General features: G+C 43.4%; 1 protein-coding gene across 1 annotated transcript; it reads left to right on the top strand.

Moving 5' to 3' along the window:
* The first annotated feature begins 1,162 nt into the window (after positions 1–1,162).
* Positions 1,163–20,166, top strand: LOC106585105 (max dimerization protein 1). The gene is made up of 6 exons (XM_014170947.3): positions 1,163–1,823; positions 2,539–2,638; positions 9,433–9,462; positions 16,757–16,871; positions 19,225–19,384; positions 19,685–20,166. The coding sequence occupies exons 1-6, from the start codon at positions 1,757–1,759 to the stop codon at positions 19,888–19,890; spliced, it is 678 nt and encodes a 225-aa protein (XP_014026422.1). The 5' UTR covers positions 1,163–1,756; the 3' UTR covers positions 19,891–20,166.
* Positions 20,167–23,357: the final 3,191 nt, after the last annotated feature.

Here is a 23,357-nt window from a genome sequence, read left to right as displayed (position 1 = left end):
CAATGAAATAGATTTGATTCTGGGCATTTTGGTCCGACTGATGGAATATCTCAACTTAATCTTACCAGAGGATCGTCAACAATGGTCCTGTCAATCATGCACAAAATATATTTTGTGTAGTCTTGCCGCAACATGTGCAATGTTTTTTCCCTCATAGCTAGTATGCCAATTGCATAACCTGTTATGAATCAATCTACCAATCTAGTTTCCAAGCATATTTGGAGATTTCCAAGTGGTAAAAAGTGTTGATTGAATTAAGGTCGGCTCTCCACTGTCATGCTTTCTAGAATTCAATTATGTTTTTATCAATATATCAATATTTTATCAGTAATTTTTATGGTTAAAGGTGCTTAATTATTACTGCGGTCCATATTATCTCATCAGGAAAACAAAGGTACTTGTCACTAAACGAGACAGACCAATAGTGGAACAGCATGTGAATTCGGCCTATCACTGATCTTGAAATACGGCAAACAACACTGAGAAACCAATCACCGATGTACACAGCGAAAGCAGCATGTCCACGGGGCGTGGTATTACGCACAAAAAAGGGGTGTTGCCACCGCAGCTCGTGCGAGTTGTTGATAAATCGTGACCAGTCTCGGTGAGAACAACCAATGGTGGAACGCTAAAACACTTATTGGTGCCAACATTAGCGAAACAAGACTCCATTGTGGATCATGTATTGTAACAACGCTAGACTGATGGGGGAGAATCTTAATTAAATACCCCTCACGTCCTCTCTCCTCAAAACCCATTGCATAAGCAAGTCAGAGGTTGCTCTTACCTTCTCTTTTGAGAAGGAGGATAATGCAATTGCGATTTCCCCCTAGGATATGATTGAGCCAAAATGGCGAAACATGTTGACCAGTCGCATATGACTCGGAGTATGTGACAGCCCTATTGGTTGAAGCGACAGTTGCTAGGTCCAATAAGAAATGCATTTACTATTTAGGGTACCCAATCGCATCACCGTTCACAGAAGCTTTTTGGCAAAAATACAGGAGTTAATTTGCCAATATAATTGCGGTCTGATCAACACTGTTGTAAGGTAGCAGTTTGGCTAGCCGCTCTTTTCAAACATTTTGTATAACTTATTTTTTGTGTCAGCCTTTGCAGCTCGAGACCGAGCAGCATAACTAGCCAGCTTGTTACTACAGTATTTGAATTTGACAAGGCTGTTTTGACGTTGGATAGCTAGCTACATTCGCTGGTTGGAAATTTCGAACAGACATCACATTTTAAGACGGGTTCATTTGTTAGCTTCACACGCTAGCAAGAAAGCTATACTTTTTTTTCTGTGCGGCTAAGTTTGAACGTACATTGTTTTTGAAAGCCATCTACTAATAACTAACTAGCTACCGGTTGTCATTTTACTTTGTCAACAACAAGGCGTGACGTTTGGTTCAACACTAATTCTGCCTGCAAGATTTTTGTTGGTGACTTCCACAAACGTTGGCTAGCATTTACGTTAGTTTGCCATCACTGACAGCGATTGTAACCGCGAGCCAGCCTCATTCAAGCGAATTTGACAAAAACAATTTAGCCAATAAATAAGCTATCAAGCTGATCAGAGCAGTATCACAGCGATAACTGACTTGTTATCGATAAATTGCCTTGTGGGAGATATATAATCTCTTGCTTATTTTAATCATTACCAAAAAAACGTGAAGTAGTTAACGTTAACCCACAGAAGTAGTTGTGTATCCAAATTCATACCCGAAGTGTCATCTTTTTGTCGGTGCTATTGTTGAAAATGGCGGCGATCGAAATGGTGCAGATGTTGATCGAAGCAGCAGAATACCTTGATCGCAGAGAAAGAGGTACAGTAGTGATAACATGTTTTGCATTCTTATTTTTTTTTAAATTAATGATTGAGTTAGAACTGCCGTGCCTCAATTGCATTGCTGGTGGACGCACCTGTTATAATCAATTTGTCAGGTTGATTAGCTATAAATAATGTATTGATTATTATTGCAGACCACATATTAAACATGAATGCATAGTTAAGTAATTGCATTGTAACTAGGCTACATCGACAAATAGGGGAAGTTGGCAGCAGTATGTTCACAGCAACAACAAATGTACAGCAATAATTACAGTCGACACTACCATGGTATTTATCTAGACACCTTTTAAGTATAGTGTTTGCAATCTTACTGAAATGCAAAAATTACCGTATTTTATTTAAAAAATAATTATTATTTGTCACATTTACATGGTTCATGCTTGCTTCATTGAATTTGATCTTGATGTTTTCTCCAAGCGACCCCTTCACTTCTCTGTTGTGGTTTGCAGGGTAGCTGGTAGGGTTTACTCTAGTTCAGATGACATCATTGGCTGAAGGGGAAAAAATAAATCGATATTTTGTACAAATTGTCTCATCTTCCCTAGGCAAAAATACAGTATTCCCTCATCTAACTTTTCTGGCCCTCATCAATTTTCATTGGAATGTGTATGGCTGCATTGAATGCATTCCTTGCACTGTTGAGAATTATGATGATGTGATTGACTTGTATCCTGCTCATTTATTTGCAGAAGCAGAACATGGTTACGCCTCCATGTTACCGTTCACCAGCAGCAAAGAGAAGGACAGCTTGAAACGGAAAAACAAAAACAAGAAGAACTCCAATAGCAGGTAGTCATTTCACTAACAGTAGTGTATAATCCCCTGTGTACTGTAGACCCCCTCAGTGATTCAGCTGTAATGGCAAGATCAGTTTTTCAGAAAACAAGCAGTTTGTGTGGTCCAGTTTTGAAGCACCCCCTCATCAGGCTGTGTTATTCATCCATGTGCAGGCAGAGCCCCCCTCGTCCTACATTCACTCATGTAGTGAATGTCATATAGGCGTGGTGGCACGGTGTAGGCATGCAGCACTGACAAAACCAACTCGACTTTACCAACTTGCAGGGGCTCTGTTGGGTTGTTGCTTTGCTGTCCATTGGGATTGTGTTCTGATCTTCAATGTTATGCTCTCAATGCTGGACAAGCTAGTCTGTTTGCAGCCAATAATAATCTTTAACTGTATTATTATAATCTATAACAACCCAGTCCTTCTGCAACTCTATAAAACTGATGCTTTGAGTTTGTGTCTGTGAGTGTGTTTGTGCCTGTAAATTTGCTTTGAGCATTTTTAATAGCATTTTGCCCTTGCAGTATCCCAGACACGAAAAACATCAATCAGAATTAGGCAGAGTTAAGCAAGTAGCAACATGCAGTAGTGGGGAATCCAAGCAGATTGAGGTTGATCAGGGTGTCCAAGGACAGACTGCACCAGTCAAGCAGTTCACCCTGATAGACAGTTCTCCTCCTGGAAGGACAGGACACCCTCGCCTGGCCAGCTGTCTGTTGTTATCCAGCTTATCAAGACACCTAGCTATGAAGAAACAGCCTCCTACGGTAGTCCTCCTACCTAACCCTGACAGAGATTAAGCAGTATGTCTGGGTGGCCGGGCGAGGCAGTAACTCGAGATAACTGGATATTAAATCTAAACCGGTAAGGAGGGGTCGCATGGGTCTATTTATGCCTCAGTCTGTTGTAATAGGAACCTGATTCATATTAGATATTAGGCTACATAGGTAGTTTTAGCACTAGTCAAATGTTGATAATAAATTCTAATGACTGTAGCAAAGTAGAATAGCGCCGGAGAGGATGGATGACATTTTACGTTCTCCTAACAACTGTTATTTTGTTCAATTTTTGTTTTGCGTTTAACTTGTTTTTAAACTTATTTTGTACATAATGTTGCTGCTACAGTCTCTTATGACCAAAAATAACTTCGGAACATCAGAACAGCAATTACTCACCACAAACTGGTAGAAGCATTTTCCTTTAATGAGTCCGACGTGAAGGATATACTGCTCTCCCGGGAACAGGCCCAAATCCCCATCATTTGCGTATTTGCATGAAGAGAAGACAGACAAAAAGGGGGCGGAGATCGGGCTCCCTTCTGAGAATTCATAGGCGAGCGAGTAAACCCCCACTGCCATCCGTTCTATTGGCAAACATGCAATTATTGGAAACTAAAATCGATCTACACGCAAGATTAAATTACCAATGGGACATTAAAAACTGTAATTTCTTATGTTTCACCGAGTCATGGATGAACGACGACATGAACAACATACAGCTGGTGGGTTTTACTGTATTGGCAGGATAGAACAGCAGCCTCTGGTAAGATAAGGGGTGGTGGTCTGTGTATATTTGTAAACAACAGCTGGTGCATGATATCTAAGGAAGTCTTGAGGTTTTGCTCTCCTGGGTATCTCATGATAAGCTGTAGACCACACTATCTACCTAGAGTTTATCTGTATTTTTTGTAGCTGTCTACATACCACCACAGGCTGATGCTGGCACTAAGACCACACTCAATAAGCTGTATACCGCCATAAGCAAACAGGAAAACGCTCATCCAGTGGCGGCGCTCCTAGTGGCCGGGGACTATGCAGGGAAACGCATCCGTTTATACCAAATTTCCACCAGCATGTTAAACTCTAGACCACCTTTACTCCCAAACAGAGACGCGTACAAAGCTCCCCCTAGCCCTCCATTTGGCAAATCTAACCATAATTCTATCCTCCTGATTCCTGCTTACAAGCAAAAATTTAAGCAGGAAGCACAAGTGACTCGGTAAATAAAAAAAAAAGTGGTCAGATGAAGCAGATGCTAAGCTCCAGGACTGTTTTGCTATCAGAGATTGGAATATGTTCCAGGACTCTTCCGATGGCATTAAGGAGTGCACCACATCAGTCACTGGCTTCATCAATAAGTGCATCGACAACGTCGTCCCCACAGTGACTGTACGTACATACCCCAACAAGAAGCCATGGATTATAGGCAACATTCGCACTGAGCTAAAGGGTAGAGCTGCCGCTTTCAAGGAGCGGGACTCTAACCCAGAAGCTTATAAGAAATCCCGCTATGCCCTCCGATGAACCGTCAATACAGGACTAACATCCAATCGTATTACACCGTCTCCGAACGCTCGTCGGATTTGACAGGGCTTGCAAACTATTACAGACTACAAAGGGAAGCCCAGCCTAGAGCTTCCCAGTGACACAAGCCTACCAGACAAACTAAATTACTTCTATGCTCGCTTCGAGGCAAGTAACTGAAACATGCATGAGAGCATCAGCTGTTCTGGATGACTGTGTGATCATGCTCTCCGCAGCTGATGTGAGTAAGGTCAACATTCACAATGCCGCAGGGCCAGACAGATTACCAGGACGTGTACCCCATCACGCTTTGACCAACTGGCAAGTTTCTTCACTGACATTTTCAACCTCACCCTGTCCGAGTCTGTAATACCAACACTCTTCAAGCAGACCACAATAGTCCCTGTGCCCAAGAACACCAAGGTAACCTGCCTAAATGACTACCGGCCCGTAGCACTCATCTGTAGCCATGAAGTGCTTTGAAAGGCTGGTCATGGCTCACATCAACACCACTATCCCATAAACCCTAGACCCACTCCAGTTTGCGTACTGCCCTAACAGATCCACAGATGATGCAATCTCTATTGCTCTCCACACTGCCCTTTCACACCTGGACAAAATTAACACCTATGTAAGAATGCTATTCATTGACTACAGTTCAGCGTTCAACTCCATAGTGCCCTCAATACTCATCACTAAGCTAATGACCCTGGGACTAAACACCACCTTCTGCAACTGGATCCTGGACTTCCTGATGGACTGCACCCAGGTGGTAAGGGTAGGTAACGGCACATCCGCCACACTGATCCACAAGACGGAGGCCCCTCAGGTGTGCGTGCTCAGTCCCCTCCTGTACTCCCTGTTCACTCATAACCGCACGGCCAGGCACGACTCCAACACCTTCATTAAGTTTGCTGATGACACAGCAGCGGTTGGCCTGATCACTGACAACGACACGACAGCCTATAGGGAGGAGGTCAGAGACCTGGCAGTGTGGTGCCATGACAACGTCTCTCTCAACGTGATCAAAGGAGATGATTGTGGACTACAGGAAAAGGAGGACCGAGCACGCCCCCATTCTCATCGACGGGGCTGTAGTGGAGCATGTTGAGAGCTTCAAGTTCCTTGGTGTCCACATCACCAACAAACTAACATGGTCCAAGTACACCAAGACAGTTGTGACGCGGGCACGACAAAACCTTTTCCACCTCAGGAGACTGAAAAGATTTGCCGTGGGTCCTCAGATCCTCAAAAGGTTCTACAGCTGCACCATTGAGAGCATCCTGACTGGTTGCATCACTGCCTGGTATGGCAACTGCTCGGCCTCCGACCGCAAGCTACTACAGTGCGGCCCAGCTTCCTGCCATCCAAGACCTCTATACCATGCGGTGTCAGAGGAAGGCCTTAAAAATGGTCAGACTCCAGCCAGCCTAGTCATAAACTGTTCTCTCTGCTACCGCATGGCAAGCGGTACCGGAGCGCCAAGTCTAGGTCCAAAAGGCTTCTTAACAGCTTCTAGCCCAAGCCGTAAGCCCCCTGAACATCTAATCAAATGGCTACCCAGACTATTTGCATTGCCCCCCCTTCCCCTTTACACTGCTGCTACTCTGTTATTATCTATGCATAGCCACTTTAATAATTCTACCTAAATGTACATATTACCTCGACTAACCGGTGCCCCTGTGCATTGACTCTGTACCGGTACCCCCCTGTATGTAGCCTCGCTATTATTATTTTACTGCTCTTTTTTATTTATTTATTTAGGTTACTTTTTTTAAACTGCGTTGTTGTTTAGGACTTGTAAGTAAGCACTTCACTGTAAGGTCTACACTTGTAGTATTCGGTGCATGTGACAAATACACTTTTATTTGATGTGTATGCCCCGCCCACCTCAGGATCTGTCTTTTTCAGTCATCTATTTGCTGTGTTTGAGGTGTGCGAAATCCCCCCCACCACCACACCACATTGTGAGCAACACATTTGAGCAGTCTCCCTCTAGAGTGGGTTTGCTGCAATTCTGCACATTTTTCCGGAGTGGAACATTTGCTCTAACTAATTTCCTGCAATTCTACCAATTTTTCTATAGGATGGAGAGAAATGTTAGCAGTTTTATTTTATTATAATTTTTACCCCTTTTTCCACAATTTTTGTGATATCCAATTGGTAATTAGTCTTGTCCTGTCGCTGCAACTCCCGTACGGACTTGGGAGAGGCAAAGGTCGAGAGCCATACGTCCTCCGGTACACGTCCCTGCCAAGCTGCACTGCTTTTTGACACACTGCTCGCTTAACCCAGAAGCCAGCCGCACCAATGTGTCGGAGGAAACACCGTACAACTGGTGACTGTGTCAGTGTGCATGCGCCCACCACAGGAGTCACTAGAGAGCGATGGGACAAGAACATCCCGGCCGGCCAAACCCTCCCCTATCCCGGACGACGCTGGTCCAGTTGTGCATTGCCTCATCGGTCTCCCGGTCACGGCCAGCTGCGACACAAACCCGGGATAAAACCCGGCTCTGTAGTGACGCCTCAAGCACTGCAGTGCCTTAGACCGCTGCGCCACTCGAGAGGCCCTAATGTTTGAAGGTTTTAATATATCTGAGTGAGATTGACTAACAATCAGAGGGCCTGACTGAGTTCCGCTAGTTGCCCATCCCTGGTTTAAATGCTTCTTACAGTGGTGATCAAGTTTTATAAATTGCATGGCTGGGCAGTGGATCTGTAAAAGTAGTAGTGTGTTGCTAGGAGCAACGTAAATGCTGGCACTTTTTATGAATGTACTCGTCTCCTCTCTCCTCTTTTTCTCTCGCTCCCCTCTCTCTCCCCTTTTGTTCTACTGTTCACTCTTGGCAGTCAATGCTGCTTCAGCTCCTCCATTACAGAAATGGTCCTCTTCTTTCTCTCCCCTGCTCCCTGTGCACACAGAAACAGGCCTGACATGCTATTGTGTTGGTGGACTAGACTCTGTAGACCTGTTTGTTCCACTCTATTATGAAGTCATGGAGAGAAAGATGTTTTTTATATCCATCTTATCCATCTTATCCGTCTTATTGATTGTATGGCCTCTTGGGCTCAGTTGAACATTTTGCCCAGGATGTCCTTAGCTCTCTCCGCCTTAGGAGAACCCAGGGGAAACACTGACTGATGAGACTATATATAAAGCTAACGACAACAATGCAGCTATGTTTATCCTTATTCTTACGCTCTTCCATTGTGTGTAGTACTACATAGCTGGAATACTGTGTAGCCTAATTCACTGCTTATTACATTGATCATATGACTGCTGTATTGTACACACAATCACTAGACCGTTAATCCCCATTCAAGTCAATAGGTCTGTAATGATTTGTTCTATTTTATAACTGTACGGTAATGCATGGGCTCCTCATGTACAGCATGCCAGGTATATGGCACCTAGAGTAGATGGGGGAGGTGGCTTTGTCCTGTACAGTAATACGACCTGGCAGAGGAGAGGAGAGGAAAGGTCTCTGGCAGTGGCATGCCTCCCTCCTCCCACCCCTATCACATGGGAAATGGGTTACACTGGTAGCCCTATTCATATCCTAGTCTTCTCTACCAGTCAGCTCTACTGTGCTGTCATATGAACTGTACTCTCTGGCTGGGGCAAGCAAGCACTCGTATTTGTGTTGTCTGTAGTGCGTGGTTGATCTTTCGGAGGGGGTCCAAGGCTGTCGGGGTGCTGACAGTAGTCAGCCTGCAGAGCGCAGGTTGGTCTATTTTGGGACTGGAGGTTGGGGAGTTCCGGTGTAGTGGAGAGAAGAGGACTTTGCTCCTGTCCCTCTCCCTCTGCCTAGTGCCCTTTCCCTCTCACCCCATTGCAGATTCTTTATGAAAAAGAGACCTGGCCAGCTTCCTGGCCCTGTGTGGAGCTTGGAGAGAGGGGTGCGTATCTGTGTGCCCTTATCCTACAAGGGACAACAGGTCTCATCCCGGTAGAGCTGGTAGGACCATAGGCTGTTGGTGAACAATGCAGTTTACACTGCAATGTAGGAGGCAAGGTGGCCACCAATACACAATCACTACAAGACCTTTTAAATCGTCTCTGTGCCTTGTCTGTCTGTCTGTCTGTCCCTCTTCCAACCGCTACTCTCTTTTCACCCTTCACTCACTCTATAGCCTGGCTGGTATCAGGCAGCAGGCTGTTTCTAGTTACTGTTGCTAAGTCTATACCCCCCCCCCACCCCGCCCACCCCACCGGGCCTCTGTGTGTGTACACGTGTGTGCCTCCTGAATATAGATATATATCTATCTCCCTGCTTTTTCTCATTTCGTAGAGTTTAACTTCTCTGTGCTTTTTGGCGCTTCATAAACTCCCACACAACACAGGCCTCTCCCTCTCCGCAATAACTCCCTGGCTGACTGCAGTGGTGGCAAACGGAGAGGGATCGTCTATTATTAAAGCACTTTACTGAAGCACGCTGAATCTACTGTGTGATGTGTAAGGACACTTTCTAACCTCTGTCTGTCTGTTCACAGATCCACACACAACGAGATGGAGAAAAACAGGTACGTTGAATCCCACATCACTGTCCCTCTCTTAGCTCTGTCAGATCACCCTATTAGACAATGAATCTCTCCTCAGTCCCACATGGTTAGAAAGGAGTAATGAGAGTGAAATGAACGGTGCAGAATGCAGCTTATCCTACAAGGGACTACAGGCCTCATCCCTGGTCTCTCTTTGACCTCTACCTGGCTGTCCCTGGAGTCTCCCTGTTTCCATAGTCTCTCCCTGGAGGTGTCCCTGTCCCTCTGGTGTTCTAGGCAGGGTCTGAGTGGTGTTCTGTTTCAACCAGGGCTAATGACTCAGTGGCAGGCAGACTGACTGAATAATGCATGGCTCTGGAGCTTAGGCCTGGGAACAGCAGCACAGCATAAGAGTGTGTGTGTGTGATTCTCAGGCTTTATAAACCCATACACATTCCCATAACTGGAAGGAAGGCAGCCATTTCACTCCTGCTGCCTATTGCCTCTATCATTGCATCCCTCCTAGGTGTGTAACACTTCACCAAACCCATGGTTCGTATTGTGTTTTTGGGGTCAATGTTTGGTTCGGTTTTGGTACAGCAGGAAAATGAAATGCCATTCACAATGTTCAGCATTCACAATGTTCCTGGCATTGTCTGTTGTGACTATTGTTATGTTGGGCCTCAAGTTTCCACTCTTGATTCTGTGTTTGTAACCATGTGGGAGGTAGGAATTTACCAGTTGTGAAGTCGTAAATACCAGTTTGACGCGTTCATGTGATTTGAACTCGTTGAGAAATGCCGATTTGGCTAATGGCCAACAAACTGCGTCAACCATAAACTAAAAGTACAGCTATCATGCTTGTAAACAAATTTATAGAGTTCAAAAACTACATTTAATAGATTCCTTTTTATAAATCTTTTGTTAAATTTTAACTGGTGAAAATGCGGTTATAGGGGCCATTTACTTAGTAGATGAAGTCCGAGGTCACCGTGTGGGTGCTCACGACGCTAGACGAGTTTCCCACCAGTAATTACCAGTTGGAGGGCCGTTCAAGTGGATTTCCCCCCCCCCCCCCCCCCCCAGCCGTATGTGGTAAATTCCCACTTCCATCTTGGTTACGAACGCACCATGACACTGCCTCTGTCAGTGGGGGCGTGTCTGTAGCACAGTACATCTCCCCCTCTGGGGGTAATGTGATGGGCGGTCACTGTTAAGTAAGCGCGACACAGGGTGCATTGGTCAGTTCATTGAAGCTTTGGCTTTCTTATATAGAGCGGCTACTACGTTTGCTGAAATGAGTGAAAGATGGATGCTCGAGTACGTTTACGAGGTGCTGACTGAAACCCCCAATTCTCAACCACTGAGAATCGGCGCATATCTGTGTCAATAAACCAAAGACTGTATTTTATTTTTTATTTTTTTATCTTAACACAGTTTATCTATCGCTCTTGTAATTTCTTTGGCCCAGTCAGAATCAGCTGCCAAGGGCTGCTTGAGTGCAGAGGGGAGACGATGTTTCTTTGCGTTTCGGTCTACTGTGGGGATGTCTGCGTAAATGTGACAACATATTTGAGGTGTTGGCAGCTACGTAGGCTGTTATCGTAGAGCGTGGCGACATACTGTTAACGTTTTATCCACAACTCTCTGTCCGTCGTCATTGTAATCTACTGGGAAGCCGTTCCCAAGCGAGATTTAAACGATGATGGAGGATCCTCCAATTCTGGTTTCTTGACCTCACCATTGTATAGAACTAGTTCCCAGCTGCGCCTCACAAAAGTACAGTTTTGAAATGCGGCAATTTAAGATTGAAATGTTGATTTCCAACGTGCACATAGGCTCTAATTGTTTTAACGAAATGACCTGAGATATTTATCAGCTCAGATTTACTCGAGGCGTAGGCCTAGTGTTTCTGCTGTAAATATTCATTTGATGTATTCATTCGGGTTTACAGTGCGAACCGAACCAAGGTCCCCGTACCAAATGGTTCGGTACAAATACGCGTACCGCTATACCCCTCACACCACTGACAACGGGTATGACAAATATTCTACAAATTATAACCAGCATGGCCCCTTGTTCCGACACATAAGATGGCAGTTATTGCCAGGCGACATTTTTGTTTGGCCAATGATGAAACACAAACACACTGCCAGCCAGAGGACGGTGAGACTAGATCCGTCTGTCAGTCGTTGTGTGTGTCTAGATAGACTCAAGCAATGGGGGCTCAATGTTTTCTACTCCTATGTTTGCTCAAAGGAATCCTACACTTCTACCACAAGTCCTCTGTTAGTGAGTCCCTTAGCTGAATCTGCCTGCTGGAGCTGGCCATCTGTGTAACCTCACTCCTCTCCACCACACCTTTTGCGTGCAAACTCGTCCCCATAGAAATGGAATGTATGGATTGCATTACTGTCCTCATCCCTCTGCCCGGGGCAATTAGCCTGAGGTCAGAGACGGTACAGGAGGATGATTTACAGGCTGCAGGGCAAGTGGAAGGCCTGCGTTCAGGAGGCCTGGTTGCCCGTGTAAAAGACCATGTTGGTTGGAGCGTAGGGAGTTGCCCGTGCATGGTCTTGTCTCTGGTCTATATATTACACAACACTGAAATGTCTGGACCAGGGTTTCCGTTAGCCGGTAATGGCCGCATTTTGAAATATATATATTTTTTAAATACAACTGTTGCCGGCAAAATTGACTGAGAAAAAGGTAGGCAGGCTATCAGCACGTCACCTTTACAATTTGAGCTGGAGGCAGTATGCATTTGAAAACATGCTTAATGGTTTGAAACCTGAATGTTTTACTTCCATATTATGAGGCATGTCTTCACTTATTTGAAAATCCGACCGTTGAAACATGGCAATTATTTCATAAAGACTTCATAAGGGGCACGTGAGTTTCAAGTTTTGGGAAGGATACAATATCCTACTATTTATACCTATCTGCGTTCCTGTTATGATTTTCATATGCGCATGTGGTTTAATTTCAATAACGTTTTTGTTTCTCAAAATTGTCGTGGTTAATCATAAAAATCTTCAAATATAAAAGTCAAAATTCTACTAATGCGAGCGCACCAGCTTCTGCCATATGGACACATTGATACACCGTGATTCATTGGTGGCTAAATAGCCTAAATGAGCTTCCATTGTAAAATAATGCAAATCAATTTCTAACATTTTTGACATGCGTTTTTCTGGATTTTTTTTGTTATTGTCTCTCACTGTTCAAATAAACCTACCATTAAAATTATAGACTGATCGTTTCTTTGTCAGTGGGCAAACGTACAAAATCAGCAGGGGATCAAATACTTTTTTCCCTCACTGTATGTCATTTCTCTCCTGTTCTATTGGTTTTCAGATCAACTTTCTTTCCTTGTCCAGAAGCCAAAGGCACAATCCTAGTCATATTAGCGACCCATCCTAACAGAGAATTTGAATCTCTGTCACATATATTTCCCACAAATTGCATTTTGGCAAATGTTTTGAAGATGTCTTATTGGCTGCTTTATTACAGGAGTTGCAAGTTCTGTTCAGATGAATTACCATAATCTAAAATGGGATCTGTGTCTTTCTGAGCATGGTGGGTGGATGCCCTAATGGGTTACACACCCAATGCATATGGGTCTGGTAAATTTCTCAAATGGCCGTTAAATTAAAATCTTCCCGGTCATGTTGTCCGGCACCACATTTTCCAAACGGAAACCCTTGTCTGGACTTAAATGCTGGACGTTGTTGGTGGGATTTGTCAAAGGGTAAGGTACAGGCTCACAGAAATATAGGCTACATGAACACAGACCCATAAACAGTCACCTCATTGATACGTTGTAAGTGTATACATCCCTGGAATATCATGTTGCAGAAATAGCCTTGTTTTTGTGTCCTTCTTACCACACCCTTACAGTCCTGCCATTCAGTCAGACCTAGTGTTGCAAATATGGGTTATATAAACTTTCTAAGTTTACCAGTAAACTACCAGAATTTTGGTAACTTTCAAGGATTTTATGTAATCTATCACAAAACTTCTAGTGGGCCCTTTGGGTACTTCCGCTTATCACAGGTGTCTTCAATTTCTAGTTGAAGTCGGAAGTTTACATACACTTAGGTTGGAGTCATTAAAACTCGTTTTTCAACCACTCCACACATTTCTTGTAAACAAACTATAGTTTTGCCAAGTCGGTTAGGATATCTACTTTGTGCATGACACAAGTAATGTTTCCAACAATTGTTTATAGACAGATTATTTCACTTCTAATTCGCTGTATCACAATTCCAGCGGGTCAGAAATGTACATACACTAAGTTGACTGTGCCTTTAAACAGCTTAGAAAATTATGTCATGGCTTTAAAAGCTTATGATAGGCTAATTGACATCATTTGTGTCAATTGGAGGTGTACCTGTGCATGTATTTCAAGGCCTACCTTCAAACTCAGCGCCTCTTTGCTTGACATCATGGGAAAATCAAAAATCAGCCAAGACCTCAGAAAATAAATTGTAGACCTCCACAAGTCTGGTTCATCCTTGGGAGCAATTTCCAAACGCCTGAAGGTACCACGTTCATCTGTACAAACAATAATATGCAAGTATAAACACCATGGGACCACGCAGCCGTCATACCGCTCAGGAAGGAGATGCGTTCTGTCTCCTAGAGATGAATGTACTTTGGTGCGAAAAGTGCAAATCAATCCCAGAACAACAGCAAAGGACCTTGTAAAGATGCTGGAGGAAACGGGTACAAAGTATCTATATCCACAGTAAAACGAGTCCTATATTGACATAACCTGAAAGGCCGCTCAGCAAGGAAGAAGCCACTGCTCCAAAGCCACCATTAAAAAGCCAGACTACGGTGTGCAACTGCACATGGGGACAAAGATCGTACTTTTTGGAGAAATGTCCTCTGGTCTGATGAAACAAAAACAGAACTGTTTGGCCAAAATGACCATCGTTATGTTTGGAGGAAAAAGGGGGAGGCTTGGAAGCCGAGGATGACCTCAAGCATACTTCCAAAGTTGTGGCAAAATGGAATAAGGACAACCAAGTCAAGGTATTGGAGTGGCCATCAAAAAGCCCTGACCTCAATCGTATAGAAAATGTGTGGGCAGAACTGAAAAAGCGTGTGCGAGCAAGGAGGCCTACAAACCTGACTCAGTTACACCAGCTCTGTCAGGAGGAATGGGCCAAAATTCACCCAACTTATTGTAGGAAGCTTGTGGAAGGCTACCTGAAACGTTTTACCCAAGTTAAACAATTTGAAGGCAATGCTACCAAATACTAATTGAGTGTATGTGAACTTCTGACCCACTGGGAATGTGATGAGAATGATTTCAGCTTTTATTTCTTTCAACTATTATTCTGACATTTCACATTCTTAAATAAAGTGGTGATCCTAACTGAACTAAGACAGGGAATTTTTACTAGGATTAAATGTCAGGAATTGTGAAAAATGAAGTTTATGTATTTGGATATGTAAACTTTTTACTTCAACTGTATCTCTGACCTTATCACATTTAAAACATATTAAATATGATGATATAAAAATATATATATATATATATATATAATTACAAAGCTGTAAAACTTTAACTAAATATAAATCAACTTATTAAATATCATTGGTGATTGAGTTTCAGCCTGAAATTTCCTTTTTTACGCACTGTTAATGTTTTGGTGTCAAACTGATGGCAGTTTTGGAAAAAAGTAAATCGTTGGGTGAGTTGCAGAGGTAAATTTAAAATGATGCCATTCTTGATTAGATGCTTTCTCCCCCCATTAATTAGGCAAGTTCCTCTTAGACCAGATGGTTTATCTACTAGAAACTCATGGGCAATATGGACACAGATATTTAAAAAATAATAATACTATATATGAATAAAAAATAAAACATTCAAGTCTAAGTTACCAAAGTTACGATAGCTTGCCATAGATTTTCTGTTAATTACCAAAACTACTGAAGATTCTGGTAACTTTTTTTTTTGTAAATTACCAGTAGCTTTGCAACCCTAGTCAGACCACAACACCGGCTTAGTACTGTAGGCCTGCTTACTGTTACATGCATGACTCTGCCCTGCCGTCAGTTGACATTGTTTAACAAACATTAGCCTCCCTGTACATCCTGATTTTTATCACAACAGTGTTGCTGCTCCTGCTCGGACTCTGTCACATTATGTCATGCCAGTTTCCTGCCCTTTAGAATAGTTAATATTAAGCTAAGCTTTAGGCTAGCAGAGGAACACACCTGGATATGTCCCAATCTTATGTACTTGTTTATCTACACAGCATGTGTGTGTCATGTTGGCTTTGTTTGTGTCTCTCTCTCTCTCTCGAACATTAGAATTTTCTTTAGTCATTCACACTGCAGTTGGAAGGGATAAACGCATACTATATCATATCTCTCTGGAGTACTCCCAGTACTAAATATTCTTCATACTCTTAGCCTTGAGCTACAAACAACATTTCAGATGTTCTCAACTATCCCACATTTTGTGCAGTTGTTTTCATTTGAAGTTCGCCCCACTCATGCGTTGGCCTTTGGTACGCACATTTTAGTCATGTAGCATACGGTCTTATCCAGAGAATTCATCTTAAGATAGCTACACACACCTGCAGTAAATAGTGAGGTCGTGCCCCTTGCCTGCCTGTGTGCATGTAGCAGCCTCTAGTTGGAGGTGTGTGTGTGTGTGTGTGTGTGTGTGTGTGTGTGTGTAACAGGGGTCATGTGGTCACCCATCGACACCCACTATTCCCCTTCAGCTGCCAAGCTGAGGGAGGAGAAAGAGAGGAGATAAGGGGGGGATAAATAAAGAGATCTCGAGCAGCTTAATGTAAATGTTGTGATCACCACACCGGGCAGGTGCAGGCCCTAGGCAGACAAGTGTTTGTGGATGAAAGTGATCATTCAGGGGTGAAATGACTGCAGGAGAGCTAGAGATCTCACACCATATAAGGTGAACAATGACGTCTGAGGGGGTTTAAAGGCCCAATGCGGTCATTTTCATGTCAATATCATTTCTGCGTAACAATTCTTAGTTTTCCATTAAAAAATTTCAAACCATTTCTCAAGCAAGAATTTAGCTCTGAGTGGGGAGGTGAAAACTGAAAGCTAGCTGTTATTGGCAGTGAGGTCTATTAACCAATTTATGGGCTGGTGACATCACCAGGATTGCCTGGATGAAAATACAATCAGGAAATAACCCTCTTTTTTTCTCTCTCTCACTTTTACAGTGTTAGTTTCATCAGCTGTTGCAGAATATGATACAAAGCACAGGGAAAAACTGAATTTGGACTGCACTGGGCCTTTTTGTAGGTGGCTGATGAAATGATGCATCTCTCTTTCTCTCCAGACGCGCACACCTACGGCTGTGTTTAGAGCGACTGAAATCCCTCGTTCCATTGGGACCAGACTCCAACAGGCATACCACCCTCAGCCTGCTGATGAGGGCCAAGAAACACATCGTGGTGGGTGATGGTGGGCGGAGAAGTAATGAGAAATCAGTTTAAAGTGTTTACAGTTTCAAGATGGCAATTTTATTCTACCATTGGAGGAGGTTAATAGACGGTGCCACTCTGTTTCTGCCTCAGCCAACTCCCTTTTTACTGTCATGGCAACGTTTGGCGTGGTTACAGCAACAGAGTTGACTAAAATAGAAAGAAATCTGTTACCATGGAGACCCTATTAAATTACTAGAGGGGGCTATGTAATAAACCCTTAGTTCCAGAAAGGGGTGAAAATGGCAGCCATGTTGGTCCGGGAGAAATCCAAACCAATCTAATTGGAATTAATGGCAGTAGAGGCGTAATCCCCATTTGACTTATGTTGGAAAATAAAAGTAAGGCATATGATATATCAGAAATTGTGTAATAGAATTATTGTCAAGTAATTATACAGTTCATACAGGTTTTATATAAAGCTTCTGTATAAATAGCCTCTAAAATATGTGAATAGACCATAAAAGTCTCCATTGTTGTTTTCTTGGAAAGCTGTGAGCACTATTATGTTCAGATATCTGTACTTGTCTGAGTCCTATCATCAACTGATTTCTACTAGTGTATGACTGGATTGGCTGCATCGTTTGAATGGTATATTGGCAGTTAATTTGGAAAATTCTTGATCATTCCTCTAAAACTGTCTGGCTAGCTAGGCTAACAAACGGAGTGCAGATAAATTCTTCAAATGCATTGTTTTACATTATCTTATCGCAGCACTGGCAAACCATGGTTGACCAACTTCCTGACCCAAATGGCTGACCTTTTAATACCATCATAAGAAGGTTCAAATTAATTCTAGTATTCTAATTCCTAATTCTATGTCTGTTACCCTCGTGGTCTAGAGGGTAATTGGTGTAGTGCTAACTCGGGTGAGCGACTAGTTCAGGGTTTGATGAGGTAGAGTAAAGCGGCGCCTGGTAAAAACTAAACCCTGCATCACTCCAGGACCAAGTTTACCTACTTAGTAGACTAGACTGTTGAGGAACCTGTCTATGGTTAACTATGTGTGGTTGGTAAGAGGCCAGTATATTAATTAATCACTGTTTGTATTTAGTCAATAAGTATTCAACCTTGTTATGGCAAGCCGAAATGAGTTCAGGAGTGAATAGTTGCTTAAGCCGTAAATTGCATGTATTCACTCTAGTGTTTTATCATGATTTTTCAATTACTACCTCATCCCTGCACCCAACCCATACAATTATCTGTAAGGTCCCTCAGTCAAGCAGTGAATTTCAAACACCGATTCAACCACAAAGTCCAGGGACGTTTTCCAAAGCCTAGCAAAAAAGGGCACATATTGGTAGATTTATATAAAGCAGACACTGAATATCCCTTTCAGCATGGTGAAGTTATTAATTACACTTCGAATGGTATATCACTGCACAGATAATGGCGTCCTTCCTAACTCAGTTGCCAGAGAGGAAGGAAACCGCTCAGGGATTTCACCATGAGACCAATGGTGACTTTAAAACAGAGTTTAATGGCTGTGATGGGGGAGAACTGTGGATGGATCCACATTGTAGTTACTCCCCAATTCTAACTTAATTGACAAAGTGAGAAGGAATTTTCCAAAACATGCATCCTGTTTGCAACAAGGTACTAAAGTAATACTGCAAAAAATATATATGTTTGGGGCAAATCCAATACAACACATTACTGAGTACAACTCTCCATATTTTCAAGCATAGTGGTGGCTGCATCATGTTATTGGCATGCTTGAAATTGTTAAGGACTGGGGAGTTTTTCAGGATAAAAAAGAAACTGAATGGAGCTACGCACAGGCAAAATCCTAGAGGACAACCTGGTTGTCTGCTTTCCGCCAGACACTGGGAGATAAATCTAGGGCAAGACCTGAAAATTGGGGTCTAGCAATAATCAACAACCAATTTGACAGAGCTTGAAGAATTTTGAAAATAATTATGTGCAAATGTTGCACAATCCAGGTGTGGAAAGCTTTTAGACACCCAGAAAGACTCACAGCTGTTATCACTGCAAAAGGTGCTTCTACAACATGACTCATCGATGTGAATACTTATGTAAATGAGATTTGTTTAATTTTCAATACATTAGCAAAAATGTCTTAATGTTTTCACTTTGTCATTATGAGGCATTGTGTAGATGGGTGAGAGAAAAAAAAATGTCTCTGACAGAACAGAATGTGGAATAAGTCAAGTGGTACGAATACTTTCTGAAGGCACTGTACATACTGAGGTCAGAGGTTGCAGGAGGGCAAAAGGCGATATCAGCATGTCTTAGAGCAGCTGTCACAGCACACACACAAAGTGAGGACCAGTGTCTATTGCTGTATGTGTGTCTGCTGTAGAGGTTGGAGGAGAGCGAGCGGAGAGCCCAGCATACCTTAGACCAGCTGCAGAGAGAGCAGAGGCACCTGCAACGGCGTCTGGAGCAGCTGGGGGTGGAGAGAACACGCATGGACAGCACAGGATCCATTGTCTCCTCCGACAATCCTGACTCAGACCAGGGTGAGCACTCAAGGGAATCCCTCTCCTACATTACAAACTGAACTGGGATCATTAATGCTTTGTGGAGGTTTACAGTATAACATGTTGTTTTTTTCTTCATTTGTCAAAGTTTCAAGTTTTTCCATCAAACCACACTATAATACAATGGTGTCCATTCTCTTCCACCAATCCTTCCGCCCACTCTATGTGATGGGGCTTTATGTTAACCAAAGTTATTGAATTTGAATATGAGCTCAGTAGAGACCACATTGGTGCTGATTGTGGTACCTGCATAATATTGACCTGTGTTGTGTGTTGCAGAGGAGGAGCTGGATGTGGATGTGGAGGGGACTGACTACCTGCTGGGGGATCTGGAGTGGAGCACCAGCAGTGTCAGTGACTCTGATGAGCGGGGCAGCCTGCGCAGCAGCTGCAGTGACGAGGGCTACTCCAGCGCCAGCCTGCGCCTGCGCATGCAGAACCAGAACACTCAGGAGAAGGCCGAGCAGCTGGGCTGCAGCCTATAAGAGCACAGCCCTCAACCTCTGACCCCTCCCCCCCAGCCCTCATCCAATCCTGTCCTTCTATCGTCCAGTTAACTCCCGCCCTCCAACCAGTCTCTGCCAATCAGACCTCACTCCCAGCAGGACTGGCCTGCTCTGACCAAGCCCCCTCCTTTCCAGCTGTATTCCACCTCTTTCCCCCCTGAAACCCCCAATGCAACACCTCTTAGACACACCCACCGTCCTATCTCAACCATCCATCGGCCAACCAGAATGGAGGATCAGTCTGTGGCACTGCCCAATCAGAGCTTTTTGATGAGTGGGATTAGGAAGACAAGACACTCCGTCCATCCCTTTGTGTCCACCAGCCCTCCCCCTTCCTTCCTTCCTTCTGTCCTTCCTTCCTTCCTTCCTGCTCTGCTGTCTGTTTCAGTGTAAGAGCCAAGTAGAGGTGACTGACTTTTCACATATCCATGCAGTGTCCCCCTTCCAGCGTCCGAAAACTTAAGACAGCTAGAGAATGTGATTACAACACCACACCTACACCCCACTGCCTCTCTCTCTTGTTCAGAAGCCATCTGAAGCAATCCAGTCATCATGAGAACCCCTCTCGACCCCCCAGCTCTAAATCCCATCTCGCCCATTTCTCCCATGAGACGCCCCTCCATAGGTGGTGGTGGTACAGACAGCAGAGCTGTGCCACCTGACTAACCAATCACAGCATGGTATTTTGGAACGGAGTATAGGAATGGATGGTCTTGGTCAAAGAGCTGTGGCGTGGTCATTTTAAACAATCTACACTGCAGCTGTTGTAGTAATGTTATCAGGTGTAGTCTTTCAGTAAGTCTTTATGGTAAATAATCGTCTACCTGCACTGTGCACGTGAAGCCTCACTGGGAGTTCTACGACGCTAAGCACGGCTGTGACGTCATCCATGTTCCACAACCTCTTCGTTGTTGTGGTCGGCAGCAATACATCCATCCCTCTCTTCTCTACCAGGCTTAGCGGCTGGATACATACCTCCATGTTTATGGCTCTTATGGGGTGGGGGGTTATTAAGCTGTCATTTGTTTTGTCCACACCTGCCATTTCAGATTTTTTATGATTGGGCGGGGAGTAGAACAATGTGCAGCATGAGATTAAGGGTTGGGGGGGATTGGGTTTAAGGCAACTTGTATCTTCCTCTCTCTGATGACGGTGGCGTCTAGCTTGTGTTTTAATGTACGTGTCTGTGTTGCTGCTGGTCACGCACTGTAGCCAGTGGTAATCACTTAAATGTGTCTGAAGGGAAGTCACACAGACAGACAGTACATTAACTGTTGAAATAAACCACATTCCATGTTAGAGAGAAAGTAAGGTATGTTAGTGGAGAATTACCTTCCCCCATATTTATGAGGGAGAGCGTTTTGCAGTTTTAATGCCAGGAAGGATCTAGCTATCTGCTTCAGGTTACCCACAAGCAGAACACAACCGATTTGGTGACTTGCTTTGCCTTTCAGTCAAAACACAGTACAAGGAAGGTCAACGTCTATTGAGTTAGTTCACCTCTGAAAAGAGCAGAAAGGTTACTGTAATATACTCTGCCTGGCCTATAGAGCTATTTATTATTTTTAGCAAGATGTAGTCATGTTTATGTAAATAGTTTACACAGAAAGAGCTCTATGTATATTGAATAAAAAGTATTTATATTAGATCTAAATATATAGATATATCTATTTAATTAGTTATCGCTTTAGTTATGTTATTCTTGTGAGGTTTTCTATGTGTGGTCGCTTTGCACATCATAGTCAATCCATAGCTTTTTAGAACTGTCTTTTGTGCCTATAGACTTTTGTGTCCTTTCAGAAATTGGCACGGTGCTCCTAGAAATGAATGAAATTGTTTTGTGGTTGATTATATTTAAAAAAAAAAATAAAAAAAATACATCCTCTGTCAATAGGGAAATAATTTAAAATAATATAATTTCAAAAAAAAATGAATATAAAAATGTATATAATTTTAGAGGAGCTGGTGTTGGTGCTTTGGCATTGCTGTGACGATGGGAAGCTACAGTGGGTTTTCACCCTTCTTTGTGCCTGAGAGCCTGAAATAAAATGGCTCCTTGACCCAAGAGATTATAACATAGTGTAGCGAGAGGAGGAAATGGTGGGTTCAATAACCTGGGGATAAACTGGAGAGGATTGCAGCAGCGGTTGAATGTAGTTGACTAGCCTATAATCGATCTCCTGCACTGTTGCAGCGCAATGGCGAACCTCGAACGTGTGTCACATGCAGAATCTCGTTAGAATGGGAAGATGGTCGATACACAGACAAAAAAATATATATGAAATATAGGATTAGGGTTGTTTAGTGTCTTGTGTGGAATGCTGCACTTCTGTGTCACTTAAAAAAACGTATCCAAAAGGAGAGGAACGATGTAACCATGCTAGAAAGGGGATTGTTGTGAATTGTGCCCCTGGCTGAAACTGGTGTTATGGGGCAGGTGTGTGTGCTGGAATGCTGTAGGTTTGAGTCGGGGTGTGTGTATGTCCCGTCACTGTCTTCAGAGAGAAACTATAAGGGTTTGGGAGAGGGAGGGTTGTTTTGAATGGGGGGGGGGGAGATTAGCACTTGTATGGATGTTTTTAGTTGTTTACAAGTAAAAAGGTGCACACACAACAACAACAACAAAAAGCCCACATCTTCAAAGAAGACCTCATGTATTATTAAAAGATCAAATGGGATCTTAAGCACTTACAAATTCATAACATATTGTAGGAATTGGAATTCGTAACATACTGTATCATACGAATTGCAAAAAAAAGAAAAAGGATGGCGTGCACAATTTTCTGGGACCCGTTTTGTCTTGAGTGCTACTTTCTAAACTACTGGTTGAAAATATACGAAACCTCTGTAGCATCACTTTAACCTAAGCATTGTCTGTTATTCGGGGGCCACACACTCTTCTCTTTCCCTCCGTCCATGGCCTGTTTTTCTGTGTCTTCCACTCCTCGTGTGTGAATGTGGCTCCCATAGAGAAGAGACCCTGATTCATTTCTATGGTGGTCCCCCCCCCCCCCCCCTCTCCACATGCTGTGGGCCAGCCACCATGGTGCAGAGGGAGCCTGAGGGAGCAGACTGGGCTGTTTGTACAGTATAGCTGCAGCTCTCCTCCCTCCCTGTATTACACTTTAACACCCCTGGTGCTTCAGCATCTGCCTTAATAGCAGGTGTGGATTCTTAAAGAACAAGCAGATCACTGCAGTTGGCTTCTGTGTAGTCCTGTGTAAGCTATATGGGATATCACCCTGGGAATTCAATTTTATATTTTATTTTAGTGTATATTTGGGTTAGGTTCGTACGAAGTGGCTTAAGCCTTAAAACAGACAACTGTAAGAGAACCATAGTAAAGTATATTATATATGAATGTATATAATGTAAGTGTAGACGTGTTATTACGAATGTCATTATTTTCATTGTAACTGTCTCGGGTGTGTTGCTCTCCCTCATAC

This window comes from Salmo salar, chromosome 24 (assembly GCF_965601325.2).
Source record: "Salmo salar chromosome 24, fSalSal1, whole genome shotgun sequence".
Classification (NCBI taxonomy): domain Eukaryota; kingdom Metazoa; phylum Chordata; class Actinopteri; order Salmoniformes; family Salmonidae; genus Salmo; species Salmo salar.
Note: the sequence above shows the minus strand (reverse complement) of the source record. Positions and strands in the feature narration are given on the sequence as shown.